Source organism: Aspergillus luchuensis, chromosome 4, assembly GCF_016861625.1.
Source record: "Aspergillus luchuensis IFO 4308 DNA, chromosome 4, nearly complete sequence".
Classification (NCBI taxonomy): Eukaryota; Fungi; Ascomycota; class Eurotiomycetes; order Eurotiales; family Aspergillaceae; genus Aspergillus; species Aspergillus luchuensis.
In genome coordinates, this window is record NC_054852.1 from 3,336,607 (window position 1) to 3,359,860 (window position 23,254).

At 50.6% G+C, this 23,254-nt stretch overlaps 12 protein-coding genes across 12 annotated transcripts; 5 read left to right on the forward strand and 7 right to left on the reverse strand.

Moving 5' to 3' along the window:
* Positions 1–235: 235 nt before the first annotated feature.
* AKAW2_41176A (oxidoreductase, short chain dehydrogenase/reductase family) lies at positions 236–1,188 on the reverse strand (the record flags this gene model as incomplete). The annotated part of the gene is made up of 4 exons (XM_041689586.1): positions 236–325; positions 399–702; positions 762–1,057; positions 1,141–1,188. 4 exons carry the CDS (start codon positions 1,186–1,188, stop codon positions 236–238), a joined length of 738 nt encoding a protein of 245 aa, XP_041543256.1.
* Positions 1,189–1,966: 778 nt separating this feature from the next.
* AKAW2_41177S (uncharacterized protein) lies at positions 1,967–3,040 on the forward strand (the record flags this gene model as incomplete). Its single annotated transcript, XM_041689587.1, has 1 exon — positions 1,967–3,040. The coding sequence occupies one exon, from the start codon at positions 1,967–1,969 to the stop codon at positions 3,038–3,040; it is 1,074 nt and encodes a 357-aa protein (XP_041543257.1).
* A 371-nt stretch (positions 3,041–3,411) lies between these two features.
* AKAW2_41178S (uncharacterized protein) lies at positions 3,412–4,026 on the forward strand (the record flags this gene model as incomplete). The annotated part of the gene is made up of 1 exon (XM_041689588.1): positions 3,412–4,026. The coding sequence occupies one exon, from the start codon at positions 3,412–3,414 to the stop codon at positions 4,024–4,026; it is 615 nt and encodes a 204-aa protein (XP_041543258.1).
* A 565-nt stretch (positions 4,027–4,591) lies between these two features.
* On the forward strand, positions 4,592–6,005 carry AKAW2_41179S (uncharacterized protein; the record flags this gene model as incomplete). The annotated part of the gene is made up of 3 exons (XM_041689589.1): positions 4,592–4,641; positions 4,713–5,210; positions 5,309–6,005. The coding sequence occupies 3 exons, from the start codon at positions 4,592–4,594 to the stop codon at positions 6,003–6,005; spliced, it is 1,245 nt and encodes a 414-aa protein (XP_041543259.1).
* A 674-nt stretch (positions 6,006–6,679) lies between these two features.
* AKAW2_41180A (uncharacterized protein) lies at positions 6,680–8,244 on the reverse strand (the record flags this gene model as incomplete). The annotated part of the gene is made up of 2 exons (XM_041689591.1): positions 6,680–7,440; positions 7,494–8,244. 2 exons carry the CDS (start codon positions 8,242–8,244, stop codon positions 6,680–6,682), a joined length of 1,512 nt encoding a protein of 503 aa, XP_041543260.1.
* A 995-nt stretch (positions 8,245–9,239) lies between these two features.
* AKAW2_41181A (uncharacterized protein) lies at positions 9,240–9,986 on the reverse strand (the record flags this gene model as incomplete). The annotated part of the gene is made up of 1 exon (XM_041689592.1): positions 9,240–9,986. One exon carries the CDS (start codon positions 9,984–9,986, stop codon positions 9,240–9,242), a length of 747 nt encoding a protein of 248 aa, XP_041543261.1.
* Positions 9,987–10,655: 669 nt separating this feature from the next.
* Positions 10,656–11,275, reverse strand: AKAW2_41182A (Zn(II)2Cys6 transcription factor domain-containing protein; the record flags this gene model as incomplete). The annotated part of the gene is made up of 3 exons (XM_041689593.1): positions 10,656–11,060; positions 11,135–11,160; positions 11,227–11,275. 3 exons carry the CDS (start codon positions 11,273–11,275, stop codon positions 10,656–10,658), a joined length of 480 nt encoding a protein of 159 aa, XP_041543262.1.
* A 276-nt stretch (positions 11,276–11,551) lies between these two features.
* Positions 11,552–12,370, reverse strand: AKAW2_41183A (molybdenum cofactor biosynthesis F family protein; the record flags this gene model as incomplete). Its single annotated transcript, XM_041689594.1, has 1 exon — positions 11,552–12,370. The coding sequence occupies one exon, from the start codon at positions 12,368–12,370 to the stop codon at positions 11,552–11,554; it is 819 nt and encodes a 272-aa protein (XP_041543263.1).
* A 904-nt stretch (positions 12,371–13,274) lies between these two features.
* Positions 13,275–13,484, forward strand: AKAW2_41184S (uncharacterized protein; the record flags this gene model as incomplete). Its single annotated transcript, XM_041689595.1, has 1 exon — positions 13,275–13,484. One exon carries the CDS (start codon positions 13,275–13,277, stop codon positions 13,482–13,484), a length of 210 nt encoding a protein of 69 aa, XP_041543264.1.
* A 958-nt stretch (positions 13,485–14,442) lies between these two features.
* Positions 14,443–15,675, forward strand: AKAW2_41185S (glycoside hydrolase family 16 protein; the record flags this gene model as incomplete). Its single annotated transcript, XM_041689596.1, has 1 exon — positions 14,443–15,675. The coding sequence occupies one exon, from the start codon at positions 14,443–14,445 to the stop codon at positions 15,673–15,675; it is 1,233 nt and encodes a 410-aa protein (XP_041543265.1).
* Positions 15,676–16,464: 789 nt separating this feature from the next.
* Positions 16,465–20,010, reverse strand: AKAW2_41186A (SUMO protease ULP1; the record flags this gene model as incomplete). Its single annotated transcript, XM_041689597.1, has 1 exon — positions 16,465–20,010. The coding sequence occupies one exon, from the start codon at positions 20,008–20,010 to the stop codon at positions 16,465–16,467; it is 3,546 nt and encodes a 1,181-aa protein (XP_041543266.1).
* An 835-nt stretch (positions 20,011–20,845) lies between these two features.
* Positions 20,846–22,742, reverse strand: AKAW2_41187A (PAP2 domain protein; the record flags this gene model as incomplete). The annotated part of the gene is made up of 5 exons (XM_041689598.1): positions 20,846–20,910; positions 20,971–21,452; positions 21,539–22,309; positions 22,398–22,614; positions 22,688–22,742. 5 exons carry the CDS (start codon positions 22,740–22,742, stop codon positions 20,846–20,848), a joined length of 1,590 nt encoding a protein of 529 aa, XP_041543267.1.
* Between the last annotated feature and the right edge of the window lie 512 nt (positions 22,743–23,254).

The following is a 23,254-nucleotide window of genomic DNA, read 5'->3' on the forward strand; positions in this document are numbered from 1 at the left end:
TGAAGTAGAACTGCTTTTAGCTCAAATTCATCTATCTATTTATAACAAATGCACTTAAGAGCTTTTATTATAGAAAAGCGATCACTAAGTTCCGGAAGCTATTCCTGTCTTTCGAACATTGAGATTGATATCATAGTCCAATTGCATACTACCCTTTGCAACTTCATCCTTATACATTATCAACTTGGAATACTATTTCCAATCACTGCACACTCCCTATTCCCCAATCTTCTCCTTACCACCTCTCCACATACGGCCTCAAATCTAACTCAAACCCAAACGTCGTTCTAGGCTGCGTATGCAAATGCCAATACGAGTCGGCAATCTACCCATATCATCAGCATCTCACCCCATCAAACAACCAAACCAAACAGCTCAAGGCAATGAGAAAAACTTACAGCCTCAGGATCCAACTTGGCATCCTCCTTCTCAAACACCCACCCCTTCGTCCTCGGGATATCAATAACCCCATCAATGATAACATGCGAGACATGAATACCCTTCGGTCCAAACTCCCTCGCCAGCGACTGCGCCAACGCTCTCAGCGCGAACTTGCCCGCCGCAAAGGAAGCGAATTGCGCCGAGCCCTTGAGACTGGCTGTCGCGCCGGTGAAAATGAGAGTAGGAGGGTATTTCAGCCCTCCTTGCGACTCAGCAGGGAAGAGTGGGAGGACATTCTGGGCGAAGTTGAATGCTCCTTTTCTGTATTCTCACATTAGTACTTCCTCGGGAATGTAGGGGAGGAGGGGGGAAATGCATACCCCTGACTCTCAAAGCCGGAAGCAAAGTCCGTCTCGGTCAACTCGAGAAAAGGCTTCCTCACGAAACCACCACCCGAATTGAATACGGCGGCTGCTAGCGATGAACCCTGAAACTGCGATTTGATCTGCTCAAAGGCGGAACGGACACCTGTGGTGTCGGAGAGATCGGCGCTGATGCCGGTGGCTTGGCCGCCAGCGGAGTTGATTTCGTCCACGACCGGCTGGTAGTTTGCTGGGTTGCGGGCTAGGACTACGATGGGGTAGGATTTGGCGAAGCGGCGGGCGATGGAGGCTCCCTGTGCGATTATTAGTTATTTGTTTGGGTTTCTATTTCAAGGGATGGATGTATAGTATGTTAGTTGGTAGGAGAGATACGTACAGTGCCTGGGCCGACACCAGCGATGATGGCGAAGGGTTTAGTGGCCATATTGATGATATAGAGTTTCCTTTAAAGGAAGAAAGAAGATATAGTTTCGGGATGTTTATGGAGAAAGAGGGGTAGATATGGAACTATATAGTGAATGAGGAGATTCTCATGGCGTCATTCCAGTCGGGGTTCTTGTCATGCCGAGATTAGAAATCCGCGATGCGATCAGTAATCAAGGGATGGGGTGTGGCCGGGGAGTGTGTATATGGTCTAGAAATCGAATTGAGCAGGTATATACTCGAAAAGAAAGGCAAAGACGAAGTTCATTGTCAAATTGGCTATGATAGAGTGTCATTATAGTTATGTGGACGGTAATGTGGGAAATAATCTGTCTGACAGGTAGGAAGCAGCAAATAGGGTAAAAGCTCTAGTATACTCCGGGATAGCCGCTACTATCTTCTTTCCCCAAACTAGCCATGGCAAGCAATTCACGACTCCCCATCACAACACGCTTATCATCACTATCCATGTTCAACTTATGTTCAGTATTCACAAGATTATGATGCAGTTAATTAGGGTGAATGGTAAAGGAACGCTAACCCCAATCCGTTAATGCAGGACATCACGTGAATGTATAGACAGTGACTGCGATGTATACAGCAAGTTCTATTTATTTGAGAAATCTTATACTCGTTCGGATGTATCTCTATTCAGTCTGTTGATAACAGAGCCGAAAACTATTCCAAGTTGTCACGCCATGTCAGAGGTTGAGACTTTGTGACCCTGACTGCGCCGGATCGTGCAGTATCAACAGTATCTATACTGACGATCGTTCAACATGGATTCGCACGAAGCAGCAGAAACAATGCGTCTGGACAAGAAGGCTCAAGATCCAGCTGCCAAAGACGTTCTTCGCGTTGCCTCATATCACAGACTCGACTACGACCTAGCAGTCATCAGAACATCCCCTGTACACCACAACCAGATACGTCACTTGCTGACCCCCAAAACCCATACCATAGACCTGAATTCAAGTCTTGGAGTCCTGGATATCTTCCCTCTAGAATTCATTCATGAGATATGCCTCAAGCTCGACATCCAATCCTTGTTCCGCTTCCATCGTGTAAACCGTCGAGCTCGACAAATCGCCAGCGCCAGTGGATACTACAAAGCGGTAGTCAAATACGCCGTCGAGGCCCTGTTTGTCATCTTCCGAACCGGCATGGCATCTTGGTACACATTTTCAGACCTATATGGCGTCCTCTGTACCAAGAATTGTGAGGAATGCGGTGCCTTTGGTGGCTTTATCTTCCTTCCATCGTTCATGAGATGTTGTTTCTTCTGCATTCAGGACGATCACCTTCCTTACCTTTTGCCTACTCGTCACGTCAGACCATTCCTGGGCTGGCGTCCGGTTCCTATTTCCAGCCGGATCCCTATGATAACGACGCTGCCTGGGGTGTACTCGTTGGATGAAACAAAGCGAACGGGACAATTCGAATTTGTTTTGGAAACATCCGCTAAATCCCTCTTCCCGCCTGGCCGGGTTCCAATTATCCCCAGGCTTCATTCGAGGGTTTACACAGAGCTACAGCGCTATATGGCCAGTACGGCTCTACCTTATTTCGACGAGAAAGAAGGTGTCATTGAGAGGGGTGTTTCCTGCAGTGGCTGCCAGATTTCTCTAGAGAAGGCCTTGCAGTCGTCAGGGGCAGACTATGATGACTGGGATGACCGAGATAGAATTTATTCGCATGATCAATTCATGGTGCATTTTGGAAAATGTTCAGAGGCTCGCAAGCTATGGGAATTGAGCAAGGGGGGCACCGTCAAGCCTGACGTCCCGGCATTTGTTAGGAATGGAGGCTGCGCTAGGAAGAGGTACATTCCTGATCCATTTGGCAGAAGATAGCTTGTCAGAAGGCTTGGTACAGGAGGCTTGGTGGTCAACAAACTGGATTTTTGTGTAGCCTGAAATAATATTCAAGAGGGTAATGGAACTCAGGATAGTAATGGAATTGATATTGTTTCCTTCGCCCATGCAACATGCATGATAGGCACATATGCGGATGATCTTAGCGGTCTGCCATTGCTTTAACCACTTCTGAATGGGAGACTCCGTCCCCAACCCATCTCACTTGCAAACTATAGCCCCAATGCTTAGTCCATACCTGAGATACTAATCAAGATATTCCCATCAAAGAACTCTCTTGTGAAAGTCGCCTCCTTCCATGAAAACCAAAATCTATCTCAAAACACCCATCACCACCACCGTCACCCACAATGACCCCAACCAATTGCTCCCCCACGATCCTCTCCATGGAAGTGTCAAGCAAAGATGACAGCGACTACCGAATCCTCCTACAAAACAAAATCCGCTACCTAACAATCCGTCCCGGGACATTCAACCGCTCAACCCTATCCACACCTCTCAGCTCACTACCCAGCCTGCCAGGCGATCATACCTGGAACTGCGCACTCATCAACCGAGACCCATCCAACCATCAACTCACCATCGAACTACAGAACCGAAATCTTACCGGCATAACAGACATCTGGCATCCGTTGCAGATTGACTGTCTTCAGCTAAGAAGGACAAGACAGCTAACAGCTACTGCATTCGAAGCAACCTACTGCGGCAGCAAGCTACCAAGCACTACTACGTTGGAGAAGAACACAACAGTCATTGTCAAAATCGCCCGATTCGAGTGGGAAATACCCCGTCTATCCCAAGAGACTTCCATATATAAACAAAACAGTTACAGGACATCTCTGATCTTGCTCCGCGCTTTCTGGGCCATGTGCACGAGCATGGACGTGTCATTGGGTTCATACTTGAAAAGATTGAGGGGCGGGAAGCGGGGATTGAGGATCTTGTCGGGTGTCAAGCTGCGTTGAAGCGACTACATGATATTGGTATCGTGCATGGTGATGTTAATAGGTATAATTTTGTTGTTCGAGGTGATGGTACGGTGAGGTTGATTGACTTTGAGAGTAGTTGGCAAGATAAGGCTGCGACTGCCATTATGCGTGCTGAGATGGAGAGTCTAGGTGAGCAGTTGGTGGAGGAGACAGGACGGGGTGCTGGTTTCATTGCGTCGAATTAATTGTTCAAATGGCAAGTATGTATATATCTTCCTTTTCAATTCTACTAACAGATTTCTAAGACATTAGCCACTCCCGTTGGTTTAAAGACTGAGTTGATCTTCACGAAACTCAGCTATATACAACTCAACAAACGGAACCGTCTTCCTGCCCCAGGCACCAACACCCCCAAGCTCCGTCCCTTATCGATAAGCCACCAAATAGCAACTCCAGCTTATCTCTGATACGAAAACCCATCATGCTATCATTTTTTCTCCGCATGCGACAAACACATCCTCCTCCATCACCACACCCTCACCTAACAATACATTCCAATCCAGCCTAATCTACCAAAAAAAAAGAAGCTAAACAAATAGAAATGTCCACCTCCACCCCCGACTCCCCCCTCTCCGACCTCTGCTCAATCTGGTCCGTCCATCTCCCCATCCCATCCCATCCACCCAGCTCTCACTAACCACTCCCCCGGGAAAATACAACAGCCACCTCCAACCCCCCAAATACCGCTGTCCGCGATGCTCAACACGCACCTGCTCGCTACCCTGCACACGGCGTCACAAACTCTGGTCCCAATGTTCAGGGATCCGCGACCCAGCAGCCTACCTGCGCCGCTCCGAACTAGCAACGGAATCCGCCTTCGATCGGGACTTTAATTTCATTACGGGGATCGAGCGCTCGATTGAGCGCGCGGGACGGGATGCGGAGAATAGAGGGATTGATGTTGCTTCTTCGAATGTGAGGGATTTGGAGGCGGTTGGGTTGGATGCGGGGGATGTGGGTGGGGATGGGAAGAAGGGTGGTGCTGGTGCTGGTGCTGGTGCTGGGGGGAAGAGGAAGAGGGGAGGGGATACTGCTGGTGGTGGTGGGACGAGGGCTGAGATGGAGTTTTTGAGACGTGCGGAGGAGAGAGGGGTTAGGGTTGTTAGGGCGCCGAAGGGGATGAGTAGGAATAAGGGGAATGGGAGTCGGTGGTTGGGGAGGTATGTTCTTTCTTTTTTTTTCTTTTCTTCTTTGATGCTTTGGGATGGGAGTGTTGGTGGGGTTGGGATCGATATCGTGCTAATTACGTGGTATGTAGGAATCAGTGTTTGGTTTGGACAGTCGAGTGGATTCTGAGTGATGGGGAGAAGAGGATGAGGAATTGCTCGGAGATGGCTCCTGTTGCGGATTCTTTCGATCGTGTGGTCCCCCTCTCTCAGGAGGAGGGAGGCGATGAGCAGGATCAGAAACAGACTGGGGATGAGAAGCCAGGGGAGACGCCAGAGTCGAAGACGGAGCAACAACCGCAGGATGCCACAACTACAGCCCCGGAGCCAGCCTTGACTACACAATCTACACAGCCGACAGACACGCCAACTGCTCAACCCGAAGCTTCAGAGGCGACACCTACATCAGACGTGCTGCCACTCACCCCCCACCGCGGTCTCTACTTCTACCTCCATCGGCCGCGGACAGCTACGAAACAGCCTGTTTTGGTCCCCCTGTCCCCGAAGACCACCATTGCTGCTGCTCTGCGTGGTCACACAGTCTTGGAGTTCCCGACCATCTACGTGCTGCCGGACTCACCTGATACTATACGGGCCCAGGAAGGTTCCGAGTACATTCTAGAGGACGAGTACCTCCGCACACATCAGTCGCCGGAGGAGAGCAGCGAGGATACGGGGGATGCAGACGACACATTGCCTCCCGGTGCCATTGACCTTCAAGGCGTCGACGAATCCAAGGTTCTGGAAGTCCTCCAGAAGGATCTGTTCGAGCCTTCGGCAGCAGCGTAGGAGCTATCTAGATCTGGCTGGAGCGTCATGACAAAGGAGGGAGGGGAGGGGACATCTACTTATACCTAATATTTGTTCATATTATAGCGACAACTGGAGAGCCGGGTAGAACCGTGCTTTACTTGCATCTGCACAGGAAGGAATCATCTATGATCGGCGGATGCACTTCGAGGCAGTCTGAGCGACGAAGACAGCGATCTCGATCGTGTAGGTAGTTACTCGAATTCCCGACCCGTTATCTCGGATCGAGCTATGCTTGGTCAATAACTGGTTAATTTGCAATCAAAACTGAAAGTATGTACGCTAAATCCAATATCCAACATGGGGTATCATATGAACCAGAATATATCAAACAGGACGCCTTTGATGCTTGTCGGGTATCAATGTCCTCAATGTCCGTAGCGGCTTATATAGCCAAGACATGATAGATCGTCGGTATATGTCAAACGCTCACCTTTGGCGAGCAAGTGTCGTCTCTGCCTTTCAGGTATTCATTGGAGGTTCCAGCAGGCTCCGCAGCCTCGATCAATCGATGGCGCGACATAAGCCTAATGCGGAACGACGATCCATGATTACCCGAGCGTCGCTATGCAGCGGCTAGGCGGTTAGACGACGTAACCGACGTATCGACGTACTGTGTAAAGATATCACAACTGCAGTGTGTATCACATGGCTCAAGTCAGTGGACTTGAAGCATCAGACGCAGTGTCTGGAAGCTCGTGATCTCCGAGTTTCTCGGCATGATCAGAAGAAATAGATAGAATTTCGGTGGGGATCGTATTCGGCAAAGTTGGCTCATCCTCTGGCGCAACCTTGCTGTTGCGAGAGCCAGCTTTAGACTCAGCGGCTCTAGACTCAGTGGGCGACATGTTCGTCCGCTCCGATCGGTTGGACCGTAGTCGGATCCGGCCTTTCTCCAAGGCTCGAAGCAATGTACCAACCTCATCCGAAACGATCCCACGAAGCTTGCTCATTGTGTCGTCAGAAATATCAGAATGGGCGTTCCAACCAAGCTTGTCAGACTCTTCAGAGGTCAAAGACTTGGACTCTAAAGAGGGGCCAGTGATGAGCCTCTTCAAAGTCGTGGGTGACACAGTTGGACGGCGTGCCATTTTGACCGGCTTCTCCTTGCTTGAAGTAGCCGAGATCACCTCTTCCTGCTGACGTTTAGGTGGGCGGGTTATAGCAGTGTTCGGGCCTTCGCCCACTTCGTTGCGAATCTTATAATATACCAACCCCAAGGTCGCAGCCAGGGCCTGGTGTGCAGCCTCGGGGTACAGGCGTACGGCTTCTGCGCGGCTCAAGTTGGACGGATAATCGCTGGAATCACTGGAGTCGCTATCACTCGCAAACAGGCTTTGCTCCTGGTGCATGCGGCCCCAATACTCGTATCCTCCAAGCTGATAGAAGTCGGCCAGTTGTGCCAATCGGTTGACTGAGTTAACGTTAGATGCTTGCCGTAGTGACGCACATGATTCCTGCACTTACTCCTGCTTCGCTTCTTCAAACACCAAAATCTCCACACAGTGCGAGGGAAATATTCAGGCCACTGCAACGATCCGTCTTCTTCAACGACAGGAACAGGTGTGATCGGGGCGTGTGTCGTGTGGGCCAGAGAGTTAAAACGGACTCGTTCAGAATGCTTCATCCGAGCTTCAATAAGAGAGAACCGATTGAACACAGAAGTCAAATGTCGCGATGTCTCATGTTGCAGAGTAATCAGGTCCGTTCGAAGTTGGCTGATGGTCGCGTGTAGTTTGCTGATCTCCACGCGACATCCACATACGTCAGTCTGCAGGTGCTCAACATCTGACTGGATCTGTTCCACGTTTTTCGACAAACGGTCGACATCACTGCGAAGGAAGACGGTCTCATTGCCGCTTTGGCCGATACTGGACTTTAGTTGGGAGATCCCCGACTTCAACTGGTCGACGTCTGTCTTCAACGCAACAACATTCAGATCGATTCGACTAGATATTGACCGATGGGCTTCAAATTCGCGACGAATGTGCTCGTCTTCGCGGTTTCGTCGGTCAACGTAGCCATCTTTGGTTAGGACGCTGGAGCGTAGTTCGAGTAGGCGGGAGTCCAGAAAGGTCAGGCGGTCGTGAATGTGTGATAGGGACGGATCTGCTAGGGCTGGAGGCGTGTTTTCATGGATGAGAGATAGGCGAGGGCTAGAGACGGGGATGGACATGCTCGACGTGCGAGAGAGGCTGCGTTCGAGGGTTGTGGTCATGATGGGCGAAAGGGGGACACGGAGAAACGGTAGAATTGCGCGGGTTGATGTACATAAAAGCACATAGAACGCTTTAAACAGGTATCAGCAACATTTTGCCTGAGTTTTGAGATGACAGCGAGATGGTTGTGGTGGAGTTCGATGACGGTTGTTGATGGTTGAAAAGCGATGGCTGGGGCGTTGCAAGAGGGAAAAGAGACGAGCGACCGTCGAGAAGGGGATCCAGGCAGATCCCGCCCCTCGCTGGCTGCCTTCCTTCGTGGCACCCGCTTTACCCAACCGAATTCATTCCAGCGCCTGACCTCAATGCATACAGTCGCATCCAAGGGAATTGCCATTATAGCAGCGCTGGTTTTTTAGACATGTCATTATATACAGGCCTAATTATGGTAACTTTTCTATTTCGTTGTTTCACCTGTATAGTATACTCAATCGCAGATGATGTTATCGCGAGCCAGCTGTGACAATACATGGTACAATCCGTGACAAAACGCATCACAACATATCGGCGGCTTGGCAGACACACTGCATTCAGCTGACCCAAAACAACCAATCACCATTGTTCCTGCTCATCTCGCCACCCGAAATGGAGAGTAACATCACCAGTTGATTGGACAACGTAAATAACTAGTAGCATCCTTCGGCGTCATGGTCCTCCCTTTCGTATCGATAACCGTACTGGTCAGATTGTATACACGATGAAAACGGTGTCCATCAGGCCTCATTCTCCAGACAGACGGGCGGGGTTCGCTTACCATAGATTGGACGCCTCGCTGACTTGAGACTGGCAATACTACAGAACGTTCAACCAGCGATCTCAGATATTCCAAAATAAGGCCGGGAAATATGCCTCATACTTAACAGCATCTTGCCCAAGCACTCAGGCATACGACGCATAGGTACTGCCCAGGGCCATTGTTTTGGAAGCGCTGATAAGGGAGTGTGCTGATGGTATGTATGGATTGCTTCGTCACAGGAAGGAGACGTACACGTCGTTAACCAAAGAACGTCTGTAGCTTGTCCTCTCTCATCACGTCTAACCAGCTAACCATGGAGCAAGCCCCTGCGCTTCTTGAGCTCATGCTATCCGCTCGCATCCACACTCGTTCCACTATTCTCCTCGCGTAGTCCACCGAGTCCAGACCAACATAGTCTTGTAGACTGGTAATCTTGTCCATGACGACACGTCTCCAATAACTTGTGATGATGCTGTTGCTAGATAGTGACATGATCCCTTGAATCGGATCGCGAATACATGACGGCAACAACGATGTACTGGATGAGGGCTGCGTCTGCCCTTGCAGCGCGCTGCCTGCAATGATCAATGGAAGAACCTGGATAGCCTTGGTTCTGGATGATGGAGGGATAGAAAGCAACAGTGTCAAGATGTTTGTGGTGAGCATGTCGAGAAAGTGTTTTGTCTCTGATGGACTGGGGCTGTAACTGATCTGGTCATCGCTCGACCGAAGTAACTCTGGGAAAAGCCGGTAAAGCTCGAGCAGTATTGATAGCTGGTACACAAGTCCCATAGTATGAAGATGGCTCGATGGGGTGAGGTCATCTCCTGTAGCTCTAATCTCATCAACCGGCAATACAGCATAAGCGCGCACGCACTTCTCAATTTCCTTTGCCTTGTCGAGAAGTGAAAGATATATCTCTGCCTTGTATTTATCCGGGCCTGTCAGGGAGCACAGCCGATCAACAAGGCGAAGCTGTCTTGACAATGTACCGACCTGAGCCATAGAGATAAACAGTGATGTGCTGACCCCGGTAAGTGGATTCGGACAGCCAGCAGCCGAGTCTGTTCCTCTGCTGCACATATCCCAGAGATAGTCTACTGCCTCCAGGTCCTGATCAACGTGAAAGGATGCAAGAGCCTCCCAATACACCATCACACCAACTAAGAAGCTTGATTTTGAATCATAAGGTGACGGTCCCACACTTTGTCGGTGGGCGTTAAACATCCACTTTTGAAACAGAGTACGGGCGCCTTTAAGATGCACTAAATCTAGCAAGGATACATCGTGCCATGTCTGATTTTCGGTATGGATTTAGTAAGGACACGAAAGACCAGTTGCCAAACGGAATCAAAGTAGAGCTTACTGAAGTCATTCCGAGTATAATAGAACTCAGCAGTAAAGCAGTCGTATCTAGGTTGGCTGGTGCAGAACCCTCAGCACTAGTAATGTCTGTGATGTTGGAGGCCAGCTGTGATATAGCCTGGGTTCGATGTTCAAGCGAGTACCTCATCCGGTCTTTTTCTCGTCGATGCAGATGAGCGGACGACATTGAGAGAACGGAATGCAAAAGTGCTGGACATGATGGTATGAGTTCTTTGAGCAGCGACCGGAGCGGATTCTGCGATGAGTCAAAGGCAGAAAGGATGCCGCACACTTGCGAGAAGTAGTATCTCAGTATTTGTCAGTAACTGGTTCCGGATAGCTGTATGGCAATCGATTCTGATAGAGCTGGTCATCATGGTACAGCTCTGCAGAAGAACTGCACAACGTATCCCAAGCATGTGTGTTAATCCAGCAGTCTGCGGTACTCATTGCCGTGTCTGTGCTCTCCAATGGCGCGTCCGCGGTCTTGAAGCTCGCTATATGGCCGGGAGCGATGGCAGCTCTTAGTTGAAGAGCACCGTCTACGAACCAGGCCGAATCATCCCTGTGCAATGAATGTTCTTGGCTTGTTGCAGACCCTCTGAGCAACTCATATTTATCGGACCATTTCACATCTTTCCTGTAGCCAGGGCACTGCAGTCCTTTCTTCTCACACGGAGAGCAACCATGGGCTTTCTCGTCACACTTGATGCGCTGTTTTATCAACGTTAGGTTATATTCAGAGCAAGATCACGGTGCCCACGATGGGTTAGTCGTATGTCACTCACCCGTTTCTTGCATGTCTGACAGCCGGCTATGGGTCAGGGCGCTGTGGTTAACTAGTGTAACTGCTGTTTCATTACTGAGCTGGGTCTCTTACCACGCGATTTGATTCTCTTTCGTGGGTTTGAAGTCTTGTATTTAGGCATGTCTCGTTGTTTGCATGGAGGAAGCCATTGGGGCCTCGAGCGGGCCTGGTTCTTAAGGAGAGTTATGGGGCACAGCTACGCTACGGAAATACTCCGTCTTCCCCACCTTATCCAATCGTGAACCCAGGGATTTGACAAACACATGATAAGCAGAAAGCCAAGGATAATATGCATTTGAATACTGATCGGCATACAGTTGTGACTGCTTATCACTAAATGCTACATGCTCATCTCGCTACCTTAACTATCCAGTATGCCTTTCCTTGGAAGCCATGATCAGATATGAGAATCCCTCGAGGCAAGCGTTCCCGCAGCATCCGTTTCAGCCAATATCGTCGCGTACGAACCAAATAACATCTGCACTAGTCTTGCCGGCTTTGGATCCCAGCAGAAGAACCGGCCTGTCGAGCGCATCCCTTGAAGATCCACCACGACAATCGATTCAACAGGCATGATCTTCTCACTCCAGAACAGCAGATATAGTTTCTCATCCAGCTTCAGCATTTTACATGGCTCAGTGTCCGCAAGCCCCTTTTCGGTCCCACTCAGACAATGCCATGTCAATGTGCCTTGGTTTAGGTAGATGTGCTCGTAGGCATCCCGGGGCGTGTAGCGGTATAGGATGTGTTTACCGATAAGATCTGTTGTCGGCGCAAACGGGACAACATCGTTGCGTCGGTCAATTGAGGCGTTCGAGAACCGAGTCCAGGTCCGTTTCTGCCCGTCTTTGATTTGAAAGCCAGAGAATCCAACAATGGCTTGACCGGTGCGCAGGTTCATCACGAGACTGACTTGCTCTTGAAAATCGGGCTTGTAAAAGTCGACAAAGAAGGTGTCTGGCCGGACTTCGAAGGCTTTATACTTCGCAGACCCGGTCTGTTTATCGCTCTGAATCTCCCATTCTAGAGTGTCATCGTCAATAAAACGGTGCGCGATCCGTGTGAGATTGGCGTCGTTGAGGAAGAGCGTTAGGCTCTTCCCGATGAGCTTGGGGGACTCAGCCATCAAGTGCTCATTGAAGCCTACCGCGAGGGCATCGAGATTCGGCCATTCGGAGACTGGGATATAGCCAGGGGTCTCATTTGCAGAAGCCATATTGGGAGCTGTTCAGTCCTTAAATCACTCGTTCTGGTGGGAAGGGATGTGGAGAAAGAAGGATGACTTGCAAGGATACGCCAGACTTAGAACTGCAGACATAATGGTTCACTTGGGTATTACCTGAACCTTTATAACCCTCAAGTTGATGCTTTCCTATACTTCAAAGTTTCTCCTTCACAGCTAGTCCGAGACCATAGTCTACGGCTCCACAATATCGTACTTTATGCCCGTAAGTGGTTTAGTGCATCTCGCTCAGTCCACTCTATGCCTGCGCGCCACAAGGTTAGTAGTAGGTTTCTCCGGAACTCGTGTACTGAACTGCGAATGAATAACAAAACCAGACATGAGAGCAATAGCCGCGGTCGATGGCGGAATAAGGCCGAAAGCCAATGCAGCGTGAGAGACGCTGCAGTGGGGCACATGACACTGCTATGGATGACGTGCAAACAGCTCGCATAGACTTGACTTCTGCAGCAAGAACCCAAGAAGGCGAGATAAGCCAACCTGGACCAAGGACAAAGGTACTTTCATCAGCCGAAGTCCTTGTCAAACAGGCGCATTATCCCTGATCTCAGTACTAGTAAGGCTATAGTTGGAACAAGCTCCTGTATACATTGGTTTCCCGAGCGGCAGCGCTAAACCTGTTTCGTTAATATAATTCGCTTATAATTATATGAGAGAGCTTCTGCAATAATATAATTATAAGCGAATTATACGCGAGGCCGAACTGGTTAGCGGTCGCCATAAACGAGGTTGCAATGAAAAGTCTTTCCGATTCCATCTTCCACAAGTCACAATATCCATCTTCAATCCAGGACTGGACCCTTAATCATCAAACATAGTCTATACCGTATCGCATACTATTCAATCTCTTTTGGCAACCTTAATCCCTGAGATCACAATGCTACCGTCGGACATAAAACAGAGGGTCCTTAAGATGGCCTATCTGATGCTCCTGTGGCTTTACTTTGACGAGAAATTAGAAGAATCAAGAGAAGAAGCGGACGATTCAGACGCAGACGAAGATGAAACAACCGCTCTGGCCAATGCAAGCGACGAGATGTTAATTGAGGCCTTTGACGCTATGAATCGATTGATGGCTCGTTCTTGACATCTCCAATAATCAGCGCTTGAGTTAGGGACTGGCATGCTGGACATACTGTCACCTACACCAGGTAAGCGATTGTGTCTAGAGTATCAAACCTCAAACGCGTGTTCTCCGCGACGCGAGTGTGATTATCCGCTCATCAACACGGATAATAGGATCTCCGTTACGAAGTCAATGAGATCGGACCGGTACGATGCAAACCATTCGAGTATCTGGGGCGGCTTCAACTTGGATCTTGTGGTTGGCTTGAAATATATCGTCGATTGGAATATTATGAGCTGAGTAGGCATTGGTTGCTTGTTCAAGGGCGATAATTCGGGGATGTTTCCTGACCACACACATAGTATATGGTTAGCATAGTTCCGATGAGTGAGTGAGGAATGGATGTATGCTCATCGGACCAAAGTTCCGCTGGTCGCTTGGTTATAGCTGCGTGACTTCCCACGTCACAAGCATCATCTACCCAAAATATACCCTCTGTAAGGCAACAGAGTAGCACGGACATTGGATTTCGTCAACCTCGCTAGTCATGATCCCTATGTTTCTACCGACCTCACCTAGACAACGATTCTGCGTGCGAACGATGGTGTGGCAGAAAGTGATTCCGGGGGGGCCCATATCTCCATACAAAGTGGGCCACTTTGTATACTTCTCGTCCCCAACAATATAGTTCCCTCCGCAAATAATCCCGTCGAAGAACAACTCAGGCCCAACGTTGTGGTAAACTGTCAAACAACATTCATTTCATCATGCAGACCCAACAACTATCAAGTTGATGGAAGTGACCGCCATGACGCACCTTCCATGTCAACATATCCTATCATCAGCTCACCAACATCATCATCATTCTCTCAACCATCCTCATCATCATACAACAACCACTACTATCATTAACACCCCCCTCCTACATCTATCCTCAACCCTATTCCTACTATTCATACCACCACCACCACTCCTCAAAATGAAATTCTTCCTCGCCACCCTCATCCTCTCCACCCACCTCCTCCTCCACGCAACCGCAATATCCATACCCACCACCAACCTGCAAGACTTCCACCCCCACGCCAACTGCGACTGCTACCTCACCTCCAGCATCACCTCCAACAGCCCCTCGAACCTGACAACCCCAACCTACTTCACTCACTACAGATTCTGGGACTTCCGCAACGCCCCTCTCCCGCAAACCAGGGCCGAAACAACGCAAACCAACCCCTCCAACCCTCACGACACATCCACACTAGAAATCTATCCCCTAACAAACACCCTCTTCTCTCATGACTGGCGCGTCCAAACCTGGGACCGCGAAGCAACAGACATCAGCCCCGTACCCATGAAAAACACCGACGGGAACGTCTTCCTCCTCAAACACCCAACTAGCACACCCAAGGACCCACGCTCATCGTTCCTCGTCCTCCGCACCACCCGCTTCCAAGACCACGCATCAACAGCCGAAATGGAAGGTCTCTTCGGATACATATACCACTGTTCACTACGCCTACGTATGAGAATGATGTCGCGAGACGACATCCTAATGGCGGCAGCAGCAGCCTCCGATCCCCAAGCAGTATCACAACCTCAAACCAAAATCCCCCGCGGCAGCTGCGCCGGCATCTTCACCTACCGATCGTCGATCTGCGAATCCGACATCGAGATCCTCACCAATGAAGACACCCACACGATCCACTACGCTAATCAACCGGACTACGATCCCATCTCGGATACCATAATCCCGGGGGCAAGCTCGATCGTGAATCTGAGTAAGCCGTGGACGTCGTGGACGACGCATCGGCTGGACTGGGTGGCTGATATGTCGGCCTGGTATGCGGATGGGCAGGTACAGAGTAAGAGTAACTATTCCGTGCCGGATCGGCCGAGTATCGTGGCAATGAATCTGTGGAGTAATGGGGGCAATTGGTCGGGGGATATGAAGGTCGGGGAGAGTGTGTTCATGGGCATTGAGTGGATTGAATTGATTTATAATGTTACTAAGGCTGATCAGGATCTTCCGATTAAGGATCATCCTGGGCATAGGGATCGATATCATCGGGTTGGGGGGAGTGCTTCTGCTTCTGGATCTTTTGCTTCTTCGGTGGGTGGAGATGAAGATGATGTCGAACGGAAGATGGGAAAGGCTAAGGAGAAGGTTGACGGGTGTCAGAGACCGTGCTGGATTGATCCGTGGCATCCTGTGTGAGGGTTGTGGTGTTCTGTTGTGTTTCGTTCCTATTCTTTGATCCAGTTTAATAAAATTCATCCTAATTCTACACCGCGGAATTATGCAAGTCTTCGCATCTGCGTCTTCACAGTTCTATCGTGGCTGTATATGCAGTAGTAAAAGTGTATCTTGGGTATTTGCCTTCATAAGTACGAATCGTCGAACCGAAGGGGCTGTACAGTAACCTGAAGGCACGACTAAATACATAACCATCCGCTGTTCCTCGAAGTCTTCCAAATCTCATGCGCCATGCTTGATGCCCAATGCTAATGCCGAATGTCCAATCCCCAAGACAAATCCTAAAACAAGTCCAAAAACAAATCCGAAAACATACATGTCAGGAGCTGTAGCTCGACTGACGGGGTATCCATACAAGACAATGCGAAACGCTTAGAAACAACCCCCAGAAATGCAAACGATGTCCTTTCCTCCTCTGCTTCCTCCTCCTCGTCGTCGTCGTCGTCGTCGTTGTTGTTGTTGTTGCCATTGTCGTCCTCTCCCCCATCCTCCTTTTCCTTCTGAACCTGTTTGTGGTTAGGACGCTCAAACCAAGAAGCAAATAAAACCAAACACCAATATTCAGAAAACAAAAGAAGTGCAACGTAAAGGTGAGCAGCCAAGCATGTAGATACAAGTTCAAGGAAAGAAGAAAAGAAATTGACGCTTCATACCTTCGCGATGGAAGTCCCTCCGCTTCTTCTCTTTTTTTTCTTTTGTTTTTTGGCCCTCCCCCCCTCTTGGGGGGAGGGCCGCCGTCCCCGTCCCCGATCATAGCAAGACATGGTCTTGCTGGGCGGGGTCAAATTCCCCCTCGAGGCCGCCGGCCATCAGCTCGGCCACTATCTTACGGCGCAGGAGGGGAGTGTCTTGCGCGCCGTAAGACAGTGGCTCGAGGCCGATGGCCACAGCCTTGGCGGTGGTGAGGAGGAAGACCCCGCAATCGGAACCATTGTCTTGCTGGGGGGACAGGGACGGCAACACGCGCCACTCCTCCTCGACGTAATTGGGGCCCAGCTCGCCGCGGAGCCAAGTTTGGACTACCGCGATGTGGCGGCGAGACCGGGCCCCAAGAGAATCGAAATGCTCGATTGAGCGTTCTCCCGGTCGCACAACAACCAGCGTCCAGTGCTGGCTGTTGTGGACCGGGATGTAGACGGTGTCTACGTCGAGGAGGAGTGGCCCTCCGATCTTGGCCCGCTTGGCCCAGCGGGCCACGGAGTCGTAGCCTTTGTCTCTCAAGTTCGAAAAAAAGAACGAATTGAAGGCGTGGAATCGGGGCTTGTCGTTGCGGCCGGCGTTGTGATTCTTGCGGCGAAGGTAATCAACGATAAGGGCAAGGTATCCGTTGATGATCTCATCGTTGAGCCATTCGCCGCGTGTGTAACAGGTGGCGAGGGACCTCTTCGTTAATGGGTCACCGGAGAGGGTGGTTGCGACGGTTTTTCCTCCGGATACGCGTCCATCCTGAAGTTCTTTGATGCGGGCTTCCCATTCGGGAGACAGGGGCCGTACAGCTGGGCCATCCGGTTTGATCCGTGATGGGAGCTCTTTCTGTCTCTCTTCTTCTTGGATCTGCCTCCAGCGGTTGGCGTACACAGACTCAGTTCGGCCCTCTGGAATGGGTCTTGGCTCGGGGTAAAATAGACTGACGGCCGATACTGCTCGACCCAGCGGGTATTCAAAGGTTGGTTGGGACCAGGGGTCAACGACGGGCTCATCCTCTTCCTCGTTCTCGGGGGCTGGCGGCACGTTTTCCTTTTCTGTGACCTGTTCGGCTTTCGTACCAACATTGGTTTCAGGAGCTGTCTTCTCATTCACATCAAATGTATCTCCGAGATGGGGTGCCAGGTTGTCCTCCACCTCACCCCATTCTCGCGTGTCGTCAATGAACTCGGCTACCACGGGCTCACGGAAGCGAACCCTGCGAGGAGTGGCGCGGCGAGGTCTGGTTCTATTCCCAGAACTGCCGGGAGTTCCTCTGACCTTGAGGATTGTCTTAGGTGCAACAGTGGTCGATGCTGAGAGTATCTTTTCAGTTGCACCCAATTTGACGGTGTCATCAGAAATGATGCCAATAGTGGCTGAGCGAGACTGAATGTTCGCCAGCATGTTCATGTCTTGTACTCTGTCTAGTTCATCGTTGCTTCTCATCAAGATGGGTTCAATAGCACGGCTACCTGCGGCGGAGGCCTGACGGTCGTGCGCGGCCTGAGCTTCCATAGCTTTCTTCATGCCGGCGATGTCCCCAACGAAGAGGGCTCTGAAAGGCGCAGATCGCTCACGGTTCGCGGCGCGCTCGGCACGCGTTATCCACCGGTGCTTGCGAATACCCGGGCTTCCTTGCTGACGGAGACATTTTTGGGTTGTTTCTTGCGCTGAACGTCGAGCTGAACGGTGAGCCGAGCGTGTAGGGGATTTCCGAGCGGGGCGAGTTCTCATATTCTCTGAACCACGAGCACGTCTTTCAACGGAAACAGAGCCTCTGGGGGTCCGGGTCACTTGCTCTTCAGGCACTTGCTCTTGAGGCCTCTGCTCCTGAGACATAAGGTCCTGCAAGATTCGGGAAGACTCGACTGTAGGAGCCGTTCTGTTGTTAGAGGAGAAATCGGGAACGTTGGAGAAGTCGGGGAAAGATCTGTCGGTACGAGGGCTAGATTCTCCACTTCGGATCCTTCTATCACGATCCATGCGCTCCTGCTGTTCCGGAGACAGATTGCGAAGGTTGAGGCGCGTGGGCGATCCAGGAGGCGAAGGAAGACGACGTCCACCGCGGCGATTCCACAGTGCGCACACGCGTCGCTTAGCATCACCAACCGCATTCGCAGCGGACCTTGCCGCATAGGAGAAGTTCTGCGTAATTCCAACAGGAATGGAGACAACGGTCTGCATATAATCTTGCCACGTCCCCCAGTAAGCATACCAAGGTGAAGAAGGCTGTGGTTCGGCAACCTGAATCACAGGAACAGTCGGCTCCTCAGCCTCGGCCATATCCGTATTGTTGGTTAGGATTACTTCATCAGAAGTCATTGGGCTATCTTCATCATCGGTGGCAGCATTGGTGGACCACTGAGACGGCACTGACTCGGGCCACGCTCCAGGCATCATACGGCTATCTGGAGTGCTTGGGCTGGTCGGGATCGCAAGAGCGGTAACAGGTCTGACTGCGAGAGCGTCAACTTGGCGCGAGTTAGGAGAGATATTGGGAAGATCAAGGTGAGCCTCGACTGTCGCGAGGGCTGTAACCATATTTGGTTCGTTGTTATGTTCGGGGGTGTCGATGTCCATAGGCGAGCCTGGATACCAATCATTCTCGTTGGTAGTGGCATCATTGTCAGTAGCAGCACTACGTGCAAAGCTACCAGCTCTCACACGACGAAATTTAGCAGAAGGTGAAGTGATGGGCTGAGCTTGCTCATTGCTACCATCATCCATTGATCTCTTGCGAGAAGGCGTAGTAAAGCCAGAAGATTTATTGGTGGGGAACGAATTCATATGAGACGCTTTCTTGTCTATACCGATAGACTTGCCTCCAAGAAGAAAATTGGTTCCACTTGACCTCTCAGGACCAAAAGGCAGGCTGAGGGGTTTGTTGTTTGACCAATGGGTACGGCTTGAGCCGGCATTTGTGTACTTGCCGATACCAACTGAAGCATAGGTTGGCTGCGCATTAAGGCGGCTCTTCTGGATAGCATCAAAGCTGAGGATAGAGGCGGTGCGAGTATTCGGAGAGAAGCGATGATCGGGTCTGATGAGCGGGGTGCGGAGGGGGAAGGAGGGCTTGGCTTCATGCTTTCCGTTGAGTCTCACAGCCTTTGGATTTCCGGGAATATGCACGGATCGGAGCTGATACAGAGGACTCTCTGGGGAAGGGGCATTGAGGGTTTCCTGAGGACTGTTAGATGAGGGGAAATCGGGAGCGCAATCCATAGGGTCATGGATGGAGGTATCGACGGCCTCCTCGTGGGGCGCCGAGTCTGCGGGCACATAGCATACGTCTTGCATTGGCTGGTCCTCCATGTCGGGTCTGAGAGTCGAGAAGACTCCAGACATGGTGACAAGTAAAGTAGACACAAGTTCTTCAGGTGAAAGAAGTTGTGAAAGAAGTTGTAGGATGTTGATCGCGCAGTACGAAAAGTTGCTGTAATCGCTGGAGTCGTAAACGCGTTCAGAGGAAATGGGAAGATGGGTGATAGGAGAGAAGAAAGAGAAGAGGAAGAGAAGGAAGAGCAGGGTGAAGAAGAAAACAAGAGCGGCGCCGTGGGCAGCGAAAGGGAAGGAAGAATCAAAACAAAAGTATTCACTGAAGGCAGCCATGGGCGACTGCCATAGTGATGGTGGAAGTCGCGCGCGTCGCCGCAGTGAATTGGAGCTCCATAGGAACGCGCGGGGGGAAGCGCGGGGTGGGCGAGGGGCGAGGAAGGCGCAAAGACGGAGGGGAGGCAATGAAGCCGCGAGAAGTTGAGGAAGAGACGAGGCAAGCAATGGAGTTAAGCAGCAGATCAGTTCATCTTCCGAGGGAAGCTTGGCTGCCACTTTTCCTCTTCTAGTATGTCACGTGGTGTGTGCCGCGCTGGCGGATGGACTATGCATTTGCTGTTCATATGCTGTTCATCTTCCTGCGGGTATTCCCATTATGAAAATGAACATGCGACCCATGGTTGGTTCCTCCTCAGCTTGGATCATATCATTCTCTTGGACTATACAACATCGGTGCATGCGTAGACTTTCCCGTACGTTATTGTCTTCCCTATATACATACGCTCGCAACCTGGCTTTACTTCCACGACTACCTCCCAGTAGATCACTCATCGGTCGTCATTCCTTATCAAGGATCAATACCAAGCACTAAACCACCACCTTAAATTGTTAGACTCCCTTCTAGATCTTCGGTTCGGTCCCCAGGAATTATACTAGCAGTATCACTTCCATTCGCCTCCACTAATTGCTGAACATCCCACCTTTTTAAAGAACACATACATAAAATAAAAAAGAGAGATCATCAACAGTCTATGTACAAGAACGGCAGCTTTGTTATACACCAAGGACTTTGGTTAGTCCAGCCCGCTGAACCGTAGAGAAAAATAGCAAAAGGTTTACAGAATGAAAAATGGGTGATGGCTGTCGGACCCACCCCGCGACTACTAAGCTACTATGGCGCCAGCCCTATCCGATCGAAGAACAAAGGCGCTCCCTCCATCACAATCCAGGCAATTCCTAAAAAAAGCACAGTCAGCATCCACAACTCTCCAATTCGGTGCATCAGGTTACACCCACCGGAATATACAACGAGTTTCGTGACAACCTCCACATCATAGCGCACTCGGGGCCGTTTGATCTGCGAAAACACTTCCTTCTCGTCGGCTTCAATTTCCGACTCAAATGGAGGGAAGGGAACGGTCGAAGAAGCTTCTTGTGAGCTAACATCGACAGAAGTCGCCACACCAGGGGCACCTGTGCCCATCATATTCTCATACTCGTGCAATTTAGATGGTTTCCGCGACAGTTTCCGTGGCTCGGACTCCGAGGCCGGTCCACCTGCTTCCGGTACTGGGGATGGCTGGTTGGCCGTTGAAAGACTTTCCCGTCTCCGCTTCTCACGATATGCCAGGGTCTCATACGCGTCAGCCTCTGATTGCGGGCCGATCGAAATAGCGCGTCGTCGAGGATGCCGGATCGTGGTTATTATTGACGGTATCTCCGAGAAGCCCGGTAGCACTTCGTGGTCCCGGAGCTGGGATGGAACTGTCGTGTATTGTCTGTTTGACACGTTAGATTAGCTGCGTTTCTCTTTTCGGATGGTTCTTCATCCTCTCTTCTGTTCAGAACCACACGGTAGACTTACGAAGCGTTCCGGAAAAATCTCCGGGGAAGTATGAGGCCCAACTTTTCCAGGCCCCGGAAAACAGGAGGCAAAGCCCGAAGCAGAACGGGCTTGGTGACAGCTCGCCACGTGAAGAGCATAAGAACACCAATGATGAGGCGGAGAGCCGTCTTGACGAGACCTACACGCTGAAATTCGAATGGGACATTGGCCGGCACAGGTTCATCCCACATCAGGCTTGACCTAGCTATGTGCCAATAGGCCACTTGTGCTCCAAGCGTGACTCCTGCAAAAGCCACACTGTCGTCGAAGCACGGGCAGTCATCGGCAGGCTCTGGGTGTATACGAACCAAACCCAAAATCAACAGAATCACTAGTGTAACCCCCCTTCCGGTAGCAGAAATGACATACTCATCGATGGTCGGACCAAACGTATACTGTAGGAAGGCGAGGAGGAATCCAAGTAAACATCCAATGACAACATCAAAAAACCCATGCATACCACAGTACAGACGACCCAGGACAATGGAACAGACGTAGAGGTATGTTATAGCTTGGAGGACGATATTGACCTGAGGGCTCAGGGTGGATTCGGGGGAGTTCAATAGCGCGAGAGCGTATGCCGCAACCGAGACCGCATTGGTGGAGTGAGTCGATGGGAATCCGTATTCCAACGCCGCAGAGCCGGACATTGTTATCCGTTGGAGAGGAGGGGATAGAGGCCGCGGGAGGCAAAGCAAGTCCTTGATGAAACCACTGAAAAACACGCCGGAGGCCAAAAGATGCACCATCCTGAGAGATTGAGAGTCGTCAGCTCAATTGCAGGCCAGACAATTGTTTTCCCTCTGTCTACGTCTAAGGGCTCATCATGGCCACTTACCCGCGCCCCAAGCTCGTATACCCGCACCAGAACAAGATCGGCAGGAAAACCATGAAAAAGGTATGTGTGCCCAGATTGGCCGTGAAGGCAAAGTAGGAGTCTAGGGCCGGAGTGCGGACCCTCTCCTGGACCCAAGCCAGATACGGAGTCTCATATCGAATTAGGGGGAGGAGCTTCTGTCGTGGCCAATAACGCCAATAAGGGAGCTGGTTTCGATCTGATAGCGATTGAAGACAAGCCTCGGTTAGTCCACTAAAATCAATTGCGATTCGACAATCGACACCACGTACAATGATCGAGGCTTCTCAGCCCAGCGTCCGGCTGGCCATTCTTCCCATTGACCATGCTGTCGTTGTTGTTGTTGTTCAGATAAGGCAGCCGTTTCAATATAGCGTGATGGTGTGTTTGCGACAACCCCCCATAAGGTTCCCGACAGATAGCAGTCTCAACACCCACAACGGGCTGGTAAGATCATTGATGACTGGCGTGGTTGGCGAGGAGACCCGAGCTTTTCGGGGAGGCCACTTTCTATCAGCGGGAAAAAAGGAGAGCAGTAGATCGCGGTAGGCTAAGTCATGCTCATCCGGCGTTATCGCAGAAAAGGTCGTGTTCTTGGCGGCCGATGCCGTGGTTTGTCCAACCACTCAACTCTCGACCCTCAAGCCTCCCCCGGCTGAGCTAAGGTTTTAGTCACCCAAAACACGGCAGCGAAAGGAATATGATCGCCCTCGACAAAGTGATCTATCTAGAATTGGAACTACTTACAGCTGCCCACGGGGCTGTCATCTTTAAAGCTGCGGAGGTTAATTAGAATAGTCTGGCTACTGAATGACAATATGCTGTTTTAAATTCAGTGT